The following is a 12,396-nucleotide window of genomic DNA, read 5'->3' on the forward strand; positions in this document are numbered from 1 at the left end:
CCTGTTAGTGTGCACCCTGTTAGTGTCCACCCTGTTAATGTCCACCTGTGAGTGTCCACCCTGTTAATGTCCACCTGTTAGTGTCCACCCTGTTAGTGTGCACCCTGTTAGTGTCCACCCTGTTAGTGTGCACCCTGTTAGTGTCCACCCTGTTAATGTCCACCTGTTAGTGTCCACCTGTTAGTGTCCACCCTGTTAGTGTCCACCCTGTTAATGTCCACCTGTTAGTGTCCACCCTGTTAATGTCCACCTGTGAGTGTCCACCCTGTTAATGTCCACCTGTTAGTGTGCACCCTGTTAATGTCCACCTGTGAGTGTCCACCCTGTTAATGTCCACCTGTTAGTGTCCACCTGTTAATGTCCACCTGTTAGTGTCCACCCTGTTAGTGTGCACCCTGTTAGTGTCCACCCTGTTAATGTCCACCTGTGAGTGTCCACCCTGTTAATGTCCACCTGTTAGTGTGCACCCTGTTAGTGTCCACCCTGTTAATGTCCACCTGTGAGTGTCCACCCTGTTAGTGTCCACCCTGTTAATGTCCACCTGTGAGTGTCCACCCTGTTAATGTCCACCTGTTAGTGTCCACCCTGTTAATGTCCACCTGTGAGTGTCCACCCTGTTAATGTCCACCTGTTAGTGTGCACCCTGTTAGTGTCCACCCTGTTAATGTCCACCTGTGAGTGTCCACCCTGTTAATGTCCACCTGTTAGTGTCCACCTGTTAATGTCCACCTGTTAGTGTGCACCCTGTTAGTGTCCACCCTGTTAATGTCCACCTGTTAGTGTCCACCCTGTTAATGTCCACCCTGTTAGTGTGCACCCTGTTAGTGTCCACCCTGTTAGTGTCCACCCTGTTAATGTCCACCTGTGAGTGTCCACCCTGTTAATGTCCACCTGTTAGTGTCCACCCTGTTAATGTCCACCTGTTAGTGTGCACCCTGTTAATGTCCACCCTGTTCGTGTGCACCCTGTTAGTGTCCACCTTGTTAATGTCCACCTGTTAGTGTGCACCCAGTTAATGTCCACCTGTGAGTGTGCACCCTGTTAGTGTCCACCCTGTTAGTGTGCACTCTGTTAATGTCCACCTGTTAGTGTGCACCCTGTTACTGCTCACTCTTTTAGAGTCCATCTGTTAGTGTCCACCTTTTAGTGTCCATGTTAGTGTTACATCCATTCTTTATACCACTTCTACCTTGTTATCAGTTTGTCCACTCTAAAACAAGGCAAAATTTGGTCTGTCAGTGAAAATTGAATAGACGTCTAAACCACAGCCCAAGAATAGACTAGTCTTTAATTAGATAACAAAGAGTGAAGAAGAAGTTATTTTGACAAAAACAATATGTAACCAAATTCAAGGTTATTTTGGCTAGAAGTGTGTTACTCACAGCCGGACTATATCGGGTCTACCTAGACGGTGAAATGACGGCTACTGCTTGAATTTAGCTTTTCAATTGAACACTGCTGTTGTCTCTCACCTCATCTTTATCTGTCCCTAACAGGGTAAACATTTTTGATCTTCCATTTCATTTATTTTGTTTAATTTACCCGAGCTTGACCAGAATATTTGTTCAAATGTTTTACATCAGCCTATCACGACTACACAATTTTCTTTTAAAAACTGAGTTTGATTTTTTACATTTTATGATGGCCAAAAGCAATTTTGCGTTTAAAAGATGTCTAATAGCGTCCAAACACAGCCCTGACATCTAGGCTAAAACAAGGCAAAATTTGGGATGTCTAAATCATCGAATTAAATGAAACCAAATAAATAAATGAAACCAAACAACTTGTTATCACTGTTTACTTTGCTTACATGATAGAATATCATACATCTCACAAGTTATTTGGGCAAAAACCCACATGTAACCAAATTCAAGGTTATTTTGTCTAGAAGTGTGTTACTCTCAGCTGGACTATATCGGGTCTATAGTTAACCTACACGGGACCCCTGGCTCTTTTGTAGGCCTATTCTGTAAGTAAATGTTAAAATAAGTTAAAATTAAAGTTAACCTAGACGGTGGAATTACGGCTAATCGGCTATTGCTTGCTCACCCATAGTTTGAGTCATTCCCCTACTAGCACTGTATTTCTCGTGAACTCCACCCACCCGCGGAGCTACACCTGCCCGCGAGCTCGGGCTCAGGTGAGACACTCCCGCCGCATTCCGAGCGTCGCGTCGCGTCATGGCGGAGTCGCAGCTCGTGTGTCTGGAGGACGGGCTCATGCCCACCGCGGTGCCCGAATCCCGGCCACAGTTCTACTACAGCGAGCAGCAACGCGCCGCCCTCGAGGCGCTCCTCGCGCACGGAGACGGCGCGTTCAAGACCCTCCTGAAGGACGAGAAGAGCCAAGACTTTCTGTCGGCGCGGGAGATCAAGGCCATCACGAGCACCTTCGTCAAATATCAGCACGAGGACGACGATGGAGGGGCGTCAGAGAACCGAGCGAAACGCGACGCGACCGGCTCGATGCGCTCCACATACTGGCCTCAGATGTCGGACACTGAGGTTCCGCCACTGGACCTCGGCTGGCCCTCATCAGGGCTCTTTAAAGGGGTCACCCGAGTGTCTGTGTACACACACCCGCCCAAAGAGAACAGCCCGCACATCAAGGAGGTGGTCCGCAAACTAATACAAGAATCCTGCAAGGTCAGCGCTCATTATATTAAAGAAATAGGCCTATTTTGAAATATCATGTCATGTGACTCTAAACCAAAGTGAATCACTTGAAAATGATAACCCAGCGAACAGTGAACGTTCTGTCAAAGTTATGAACAAACGTTCTTCCAGTAACAATAAGTGAATTGTACCTTGAATCATGTAAGTCGCTTTGGATAAAAGCATCTGCCAAATGCATACATGTAAATGTAAATGTTATAGAACGTTCGTTCAACGTTTTCTGGTCTTTAATAATGTTCTGAAAACGTCAGCACAAAAACATTCATGGACATTTTTTTTATATATATATTTTAGTTGAACGTCAAATTTTTTTTTAAATGGTCCGCAAACTAATACAAGAATCCTGCAAGATCAGCGTTCATTTTATTAAATAAATAATATAAATGATAAACCAGCGAACAGGGAACGTTCTGTCAAAGTTATGAACAAACGTTTTCTGGTCTTTAAAACTGTCCTGAAAACGTCAGCACATCATTCATGGAACGTTTTATTTGGAAGTCTAATGGTTTTTATTTTATTTATATATATATACATATATATATATATATATATATATATATATATATATATATATATATATATTTATAAATGTTCACTGTAAAAAGTGTTCAGTTCACTTACTTAAATTTTTTTTGTAAAACAGTTGCCTTAAAATTATTAAGTAGGCCTAAATAAACTGAATGCTTAATTGAAAAAATGTGGTTATGTGAACTTGACAATTCCACATGACATTTATTTACTTAATAATTTTAAGGCAACAGGTTTCCTCATTTTTTTTAAGTCATCTGATCACTTTTTACAGTGTTAATACTTTTTTAGATGCTAAAAGAACAATCAAAAGTAACGTTCATAATACTTGCAAAATGTTAAAATAGCCTAGAGAAACCATGATTACCATGGTAAATACGGGGATTCCTCATCACTATGATCAGTTTCACTTTTCACTCATTAGCATACTCTGTAAATGCCAGGTAAAGTTGCACCTCATGTGGTTCACATCTAAATGAACTGCTTAATTAATAATGAATTATGTAGAGGCCAGATCATAAATGTCCTGAAGGTATAGCAATAATTCCTGAGGATTCCTGCTGGATATTTTAAGATCTTGTTCAGACTTGAGTTTCAGAGGAATGATCACTGAATACTGACTCACTGAACACTGACTCACTGAACACTGACTCACTGAACACTGACTCACTGAGCAGGAAATGATGCGGCTGATATTCTGCTTTCTGCCTTTAAAAAATCTGACACACCTTAAATAAAGAACTGATATGTCATGAATATAATGTGACAACGGCAAAATCTTCCGTGTTTTTATGTGGAATGGATTGTCTTTGTTCTCAGGAACATCACAGACGAGTCACACCAGATTCCAGAGTCTCAGCAGCGAGAGGGACTTTCTCTTGTGTTCAGAGATCATTCTGCTATCTTATCAGTCTTAAGACATAAAGAGTAACCCATAAAAAAAAAAAAAAAAAAAAAAAAAGAGTAACCCATAAAGAATGAAAGATGCCCTTTTTTCCTCCTTGTTGCATTTCATTTTATTGTGGCTTTAGAAGCCTCAGCATCAGAAGCGAGAGAGTGTTTGAGAAAGGAGAAAGTGAAAGCTGTGGAAAACATTCTTCTGAACTGGGTGTGAATCAGCTTTACATTTACAGTCAGTTATGTGGACGTTCAGGAAACATTCCGTTCTTCAAACGTTATGGAAAGTTACTTTTGAATGTTCTCTGAACGTTCCGAAACAAGTCGATACATTTAAAAAAACATTCCATGAACGGTGTATAAATGATGTTTATGTGCTGATGTTTCAAGAACGTTATTAAAGACCAGAGAACTTTAAACGAACGCTCTATTAATGTTCCTGGAAGAACGTTTGATCATAACTCTGACAGAACGTTCCCTGTCAGCTGGGACGAGCGAGGTCATTCTGGACAAACACACTCTTCTTTCCCATAACGTCACATTTCCTATTTAAACAGAAACTTCACAGGAAACACTGAAGGCTGTTGTGTAATGAGGCTTCAGTTCCGTCACACACACACATCAGGATATTCTAGTCAGAGGCAGAAGATGTCACGACTATTCTTGGTTCATTTTCTCTCATGAGAAGGTTTAGCGTGACGTATCACTGCAGACGAGAGTAAGTGAAGCGTGTGTGTGTGTGCAGGTCGTGGCGATCGTGATGGACCTGCTGACCGACCTGCAGATCCTGCGGGATCTGTTCGAGGCGTCCAAGCGTGGCGTTCCCGTGTACATCGTGCTGGACGAGCTGGGAACGCCACACTTCCTCGACATGTGCCAACGGATGCAGGTCGGAGCGAAGGAGCTTCAGGTACATTCACCTGTTCACCTGCGAACCCTTAGATCCCGACAAATAACCGATGTTTATCCTCATTTTCCATTCTGTCTCTATTGTGTTTTTCACACACTCACTCACACACACACTCACACACACACAATACACATCATTTCAAAGCAGCTTTACAGAAAATGGAAAAATGGAAAAGTCCATATTACAATTTAGAGTGATCTTTTATCAGAGGAAACTGTCTAAGTTATGTATTTCAGAAATGTACATATACAAAGTCACATTTAGCTAAAAATGTATTAATTTAAACAATGTAATAATTGAATCAACATCCAAAACCTCTTGTTCTGTAAGGTTTTGGATGTTGCAGACATTAGCATTAATTATTTACATTTACATTTATTCATTTAGCTGACGCTTTTATCCAAAGCGACTTACAATTGCTATATATGTCAGAGGTCGCACGCCTCTGGAGCAACTAGGGGTTAAGTGTCTTGCTCAGGGACACATTGGTGTCTCACAGTGGATTCGAACCCGGGTCTCTCACACCAAAGGCATGTGTCTTATCCACTGCGCCACCACTCCCTAATATGCTTACAGTCGTCATGAAAGTGGAGTTTTGCTGGTCGTCTCTCCTCTACTGTGTCGTATATCGAGCGCAACGCTTCTGGAGTGTGTACTTCGTCTGTGTGTTCTTCATCTGAGTGTGTACTTCATCTGTGTGTGTGTACTTCATCTGTGTGTTCTTCATCTGAGTGTGTACTTCATCAGTGTGTGTGTGTGTGTGTACGTGTGTGTACTTCATCTGTGTGTGTACTTCATCTGAGTGTGTGTACTTCATCTGAGTGTGTGTACTTCATCTGAGTGTGTACTTCATCTGAGTGTGTGTACTTCATCTGTGTGTGTACTTCATCTGAGTGTGTACTTCATCTGTGTGTGTACTTCATCTGTGTGTGTGTACTTCATCTGTGTGTTCTTCATCTGAGTGTGTACTTCATCAGTGTGTGTGTGTGTGTGTACGTGTGTGTACTTCATCTGTGTGTGTACTTCATCTGAGTGTGTGTACTTCATCTGTGTGTGTACTTCATCTGTGTGTGTACTTCTTCTGTGTGTGTGTGTGTGTGTGTACTTCATCTGTGTGTGTACTTCATCTGTGTGTGTACTTCATATGTGTGTGTGTGTGTGTGTACTTCATCTGTGTGTGTACTTCATCTGTGTGTGTGTGTGTGTGTACTTCATCTGTGTGTGTACTTCATCTGTGTGTTCTTCATCTGTGTGTGTACTTCATATGTGTGTGTGTGTGTGTGTGTGTGTGTGTGTGTGTGTACTTCATCTGTGTGTGTACTTCATCTGTGTGTGTGTGTGTGTGTGTGTACTTCATCTGTGTGTGTACTTCATCTGTGTGTACTTCATCTGTGTGTGTACTTCATATGTGTGTGTGTGTGTGTGTGTGTGTGTGTGTGTACTTCATCTGTGTGTGTACTTCATCTGTGTGTTCTTCATCTGAGTGTGTACTTCATCAGTGTGTGTGTGTGTGTGTGTGTACGTGTGTGTACTTCATCTGTGTGTGTACTTCATCTGAGTGTGTGTACTTCATCTGAGTGTGTACTTCATCTGAGTGTGTGTACTTCATCTGTGTGTGTACTTCATCTGAGTGTGTACTTCATCTGTGTGTGTACTTCATCTGTGTGTGTACTTTATCTGAGTGTGTGTACTTCATCTGTGTGTGTACTTCATCTGTGTGTGTACTTCTTCTGTGTGTGTGTGTGTGTGTGTGTGTGTGTACTTCATCTGTGTGTGTACTTCATCTGTGTGTGTACTTCTTCTGTGTGTGTGTGTGTGTGTGTACTTCATCTGTGTGTGTACTTCATCTGTGTGTGTGTACTTCATCTGTGTGTGTACTTCATCTGAGTGTGTGTACTTCATCTGAGTGTGTACTTCATCTGTGTGTGTACTTCTTCTGTGTATGTGTGTGTGTGTGTACTTCATCTGTGTGTGTACTTCATCTGTGTGTGTACTTCATATGTGTGTGTACTTCATCTGTGTGTGTACTTCATCTGTGTGTGTACTTCATCTGTGTTTCCATCAGAATGTCCGGACTCGGAGCGTAAAGGCTGTCGGTCTGAATCTGTCGTTGGGAAGAATCCCGGGAAACGTCCACAGCAAGTACATGCTCATCGACGGAGATAAAGTCATGTTTGGAACGTACAGGTGAGTGTGTGTTTATACTCTCCGAATAATGCCTGTTGTCTCTGATATTGATTGCTGTGTGTGTGTGTGTGTTAATCCTTTAGTTTCTCCTGGAGTTCTTCCCGCATGGACAGGAACATGATCACGGTGATGTCCGGGCAGGTGGTGGATTTCTACGATAACGATTTCCGAGAACTTTACGCCGTGTCGGACAAACTGGACCTCTTTAAAGAGTTTCACCTCAATAAGCCTCAAACGAACACCTTGTCCCGAGCCGCCGTTCCCAAACGACCCGTAGCGGCCACTTCCCGATTCCAGGTGAACCTCGGAGACATTAAAGTCCCGGCACACAAATACCACAACCCGAAGTACCAGTTAGCGCTGGGACAGATCCCGGCACCCACGGCGGCGATTCAGGATTTCTTAAAAAACATGGATCCGCCCAATCCCGAGAATCCCACAGAAGAGCTGGAGAACATCACATCCGTTCCCTCTGAGACCGGGAAGGAGGAGTCCAAGAATCCCAAAACACTGTCGAAGTCGAAGAGGTCGTGGTGGAAGAGACAGAAGAAGGAGGCGAGTGAAGCTGTAATTGAGGAAAACACACCGGACGACGTGTCTAAACACACACTCCCCGCGGATCAGACCTCGGAGGACACCGGGAAAATGAAGAAGAGAAGATGCTGGAACATTTTTAAAAAAGCGAAATGAGGATTATCCTTTAAATGAGCCGCTGTTTTTACCTGTGCATCTGTGCCGTCATGTTTACAGACTGACCTCACTTTAGACTTTCTGTGTGTGTGTGTGTGTGTGTGTGTGTGTGTGTGTTTGATATGATCAGTGTGTAGGGTTTTATACTCTCATGTCACGATTCGATACATATTATGATACTGAACTCGCAATACGATATTATTGCGATACTTCAAGACATACCGTTAACAAAAAATGTACTGTTGATTAAAATGCTAAATTTGGTTTTACATTGTGTGTGTAAATGCTGGAAACCCAAAGCAGGACAATAGAGACACCAGAATAACAATATTCATGATTCTGAAGCTGAAAACAGAATTATTTTAGAGGAATATGCTTGATCTCTTACTAGATTTATTGTAGGACACTTACTGGTACCATCAGACATTTGATTATCAGGACCCACAAATATTCCCCATTGCATTATTATACAGTATATTCAACATTTAATGTAGAACTGACACTAAAACTCTGTAAACTATTTTTTCACACGCAGTCATTTTTATTTTGGGTGAACTATATCCACGACACATTTTTGCATTGTGATATATTGTGACACCCCTATCAGTGTGAGAACGCGAACGCTCCTCAGTGATGATGTGCAACGCTAGATAAAGAAGCTGAATAATGTCACATTAATCACATTAAACTGCAGAAGGCTGTGTTTCTGACGCTGCATTCTGGAAACACGTCCAAAAACAAGGTATAGTGTCTTTATTCAAGATTTATTTTTGTTTATTTTTTATTTTTGTTACTAAATTTGATTAAAGAAAATGTACTAAAATAAAAATAATATAAATTTGATTTAAATAAAAAAATAAATGATACATCAGTACAGTACTATATAGAGTCGAAAAACATTGTAATATTGTAACAACAGAAACTAAATAGTTTCAAATGAAGTTATTTTTTCACTGTATAAATTGGGACTTTATACATGAAGATATACAGCTTTCGTTTACACTTTATAATGGGGAAGTTCAGGGGTAGAGTGTCTTTGTTCAACTCAAGGGTTTTTATTTTATTTTTGGATACTAAATTTGATTAAAGAAAATGTATTAAAAATATAAATTTGATTTAAATAAAAAAAATGCTACATCTAACAGTACAGTACTATATTGAGTCAAACATTTTTTATACTGAAACAATAAAAACGAAATATTTTCAAATTGAGTTATTTTTTCACAACATAAATTGGGATTTTATACATGAAGATATACAGCTTTCGTTTACACTTTATAATGGGGGTCCGTCGCCGATCCAAGGCTGAGTCTGAAATCGCCCCTATACCCTTGATAGGGCACTACTTGAGGGGACAGGCATTTGCAGTGGTGTCCGAAACCATAGTGGACTTTATGGAGTGCACTCATTCAATCCCATAATGCACCACAATAACCAGCGTACGACCGATGTACGCTCAGCGGCTAGAGAATACCCATAATGCACTGTGAGGGTCGCGTGCCTAATGAATTTCCGCAGCTGAATCATCCATACAATATAAAGTACTTTTTACTTGATTATTAAATAGTTTAATTAAGGTTTATACATAGTTTCCATTACAGAGTTCAAGATAAATCTTTTCATATTACTATTTGAGCTGCCAGTTGAAGTTTCAAATGATTATTAAACATCAAGCACAAAGTGAAGTGAAGCCAGCGCATCTCGATCGCCCCCTGGTGGCTGGTTGCAGTATATGTCATAAATCCCGCCCTCTCCATGTGATCCAATGGGATGGAGCCAAACTAAAAAGTCCAATTACACTTCAAATATATATATATTTTTTTTTATGCTATAAAAACAGGGTATACGTCATGATTGACAGCTGTGTGGGCGGGACCTTGATACTGTGGCTCCGCCTCAGAAACGCTACTGCGCAGACTCGGGCTCCAAATGACTCCAAATGACGTTTAAAAAAATCGGAGCAAGATGTCAACTGATATTTTGGCTTAATTTTTTTATTGTGGAAGGAAGTGGAGACACATCTTCCATCTTTTTTCTACATTCTACAGGATGATAATATTTTCGGGTCCGTGTCATTTAATGAAAACCATTGGCTTGAACCACACGCAAACCTCACTGTTATTGGCCAGGTATAGCAGCCTAACAAACAGCTTACATCCGCTTTAATTTAAGAAGAATGCCTTGTCAGAATACACACACTTGCGGTCTTGGCCACTTGAGAGTGTGTGTACGCTACAGGGAGTAAGTGTGCAAGACTGTCCCATGTCTTAAAGCACACTAAACCCACGCTGCGCTAACGTATCCCATCATGCATTATGTTCGGGAACTCATGTGCCCCGAGATCACGAGATGTCCAGGAAAACATTGCACTGTAATCTAAATTAATTAGATGCATATAATTCGGTAGTAATAACATAAAGTGTTGCACATTTTATTGGTGCAAAGATGAGTATAGTGTGTGTAGGCCTTTTGTAGGCTACAACATTTGCAATTGTTTTTATCACTTAATTAGAAGCACCACAATTTCAAATGTGTGTATTGTCTTAGTACACAGCGACTACTGAACAGACATGTAGAAGTTTATTTTAAAATGTAAAGTATTGAAAATATAATAAATAAAAGCTCTGTAGTGTAGACACTTAAGTCTATAAACGTGTCCCATCGAGTAATTTTTTTAAAAAGTTTTTTGCAAAAGTTTTACACACACTTGAAGTCTTTACGTCTACTTCAACACTTGGGTCAAATAGGGGAAATTACGTCATGCAAGTAGACAAGTGGTCAAGAGCAAAGAGCACAAGTGTGTGTGTGTGTGTGTGTGTGTGTGTGTGTTTGGACAAGGCAACAGGGCTTTTTACACGGGCTCGGTCGCCCTCTGCTGGTGGATCTGAGCATGAGGGAACTTTAGTGCAGCATCTCAGACTCAGGATAAAGCATAGGCACAGAGAACACACACTACGATCTCACAAACTTCACAAGAGCACATGAAGTGCGTCATCTGAGCCACGGCCAGAGATGCACTTCCGTTTTTATTCAGTGTGACAATTTTTGGCCGGATCTGTGTCTGTGTGTGTGTGTGTGTGTGTGTGTGTGTGTGTGTGTGTGTGTGTGTGTGTGTGTGTGTGTGTGTGTGTGTGTGTGTGTGTGTGTGTGTGTGTGTCAGTGTCAGTTCTGACCACAAAAAGGATTGGTGAATTTACTGCAACAGCTCTAAACAGGAAGTGAACATATATGAGTTGAATATAATAACTACATGCTATGCAACCATTACAGAGACTTTAAGATGATGAAGAAGGAGAAACACCTCATGTGTTGCTGGTTAGAGGTGATTGGGTGTCATAAGCACCACAGATCATCATAAATCTGCCACCGGACCTGCATGAAACCACCAGCAGACCCACGTGTTCATGTTCCGATGGAGGAAGTGAAAGCGATGAGGTCATTTGAATTTCTCGTTTCCCTTTTTATTAAATGATTCTGTTGCGGGAATAAAAGCCAGAGTTCATCCTGTCCTTCAGATGTTAGAACTTAGAAGAGTCTATCCCGTTTGATTCCACATTTATCTTCTTCTGACACAGAGTGATCTTCACACTTCCTCTAAAACTGAATGAGATCAGGTTTCAGACTTTCATCAGTCCAGGATCTGAATGTGTGTGTTTGTGTGAGGAATAGGATGGGTGTGTGTTTGAGTGGTGTGTGCGGTATGAGTGGTGTGTGAGAGAGTGCGTGTGTCTCTGCGTGCGGTGTGTGAGAGAAAGTGTGTGTTTGTGTATTAATGACACAGATACTCTATTGAGTGCCAGAATAACCCTGAGCTTCTTCTTTTAACAAAACCAACATCACGTTTTTCCCGACAGCTCAAATGTTTGTTTCTGCTCAAACTACACAGATTTTATACAAGACAATATCTCAACACATCTGATCACAAATAACTTTAATTAAATAATCAACTGTACAATGCATAACCTATAATCATTTATAGGATCTATAATATATACAAAATATATTATACATGAAAAACATTTTCTACAAAACGATCAGAGTAAATGTGTTTGTTCTGAATGTGTGTTTGAGACAATCCATCAGATCTGCACTGGATCATTACTACTGTCACTGCATCAAGATACACACTCTCACACACACACACACACACACACACACACACACACACACACACACACACACACACGCGCACACACACATACTCTCACACACTCTCAAACACACACGCACACTCTCTCAAACACACACTCACACTCTCTCACACACAAACACACACACACACACACACACGCACACACTCTCTCTCACATACACAAACTCACACACACACAGACACTCTCTCTCTCACATACACAAACACACACACTAGACTGGCTGCCTAAATACAACAAAACATTTGATCATGTGGCAGAATGTTGGCTTTAGATAATAACCGCATCTTTCTGGTGATTTTTGTATCATTCAAGTGCACAATTATACAGTTATAATAGCTATGTTTCCATCCACCTA

General features: G+C 41.1%; 1 protein-coding gene across 1 annotated transcript; it reads left to right on the forward strand.

Annotated features, from left to right (window-relative positions):
* The first annotated feature begins 2,044 nt into the window (after positions 1 to 2,044).
* On the forward strand, positions 2,045 to 8,620 carry fam83fb (family with sequence similarity 83 member Fb). The gene is made up of 4 exons (XM_084426671.1): positions 2,045 to 2,645; positions 4,846 to 5,010; positions 7,076 to 7,197; positions 7,281 to 8,620. Exons 1-4 carry the CDS (start codon positions 2,181 to 2,183, stop codon positions 7,885 to 7,887), a joined length of 1,359 nt encoding a protein of 452 aa, XP_084282797.1. The 5' UTR covers positions 2,045 to 2,180; the 3' UTR covers positions 7,888 to 8,620.
* The last annotated feature ends 3,776 nt before the right edge of the window (positions 8,621 to 12,396 follow it).

This window comes from Rutilus rutilus (assembly GCF_951802725.1).
Source record: "Rutilus rutilus genome assembly, chromosome: 12".
Taxonomy (NCBI): domain Eukaryota; kingdom Metazoa; phylum Chordata; class Actinopteri; order Cypriniformes; family Leuciscidae; genus Rutilus; species Rutilus rutilus.

Bases quoted from the DNA above. Each gene is read 5' to 3' on its own strand.
- fam83fb (XM_084426671.1), top strand. From the start codon at position 2,181: ATGGCGGAGTCGCAGCTCGTGTGTCTGGAGGACGGGCTCATGCCCACC. The intron at 5,011-7,075 runs GTACATTCACCT...TGTTTCCATCAG, and splicing joins TCGGAGCGAAGGAGCTTCAG to AATGTCCGGACTCGGAGCGT. The intron at 7,198-7,280 runs GTGAGTGTGTGT...TTAATCCTTTAG, and splicing joins GTCATGTTTGGAACGTACAG to TTTCTCCTGGAGTTCTTCCC.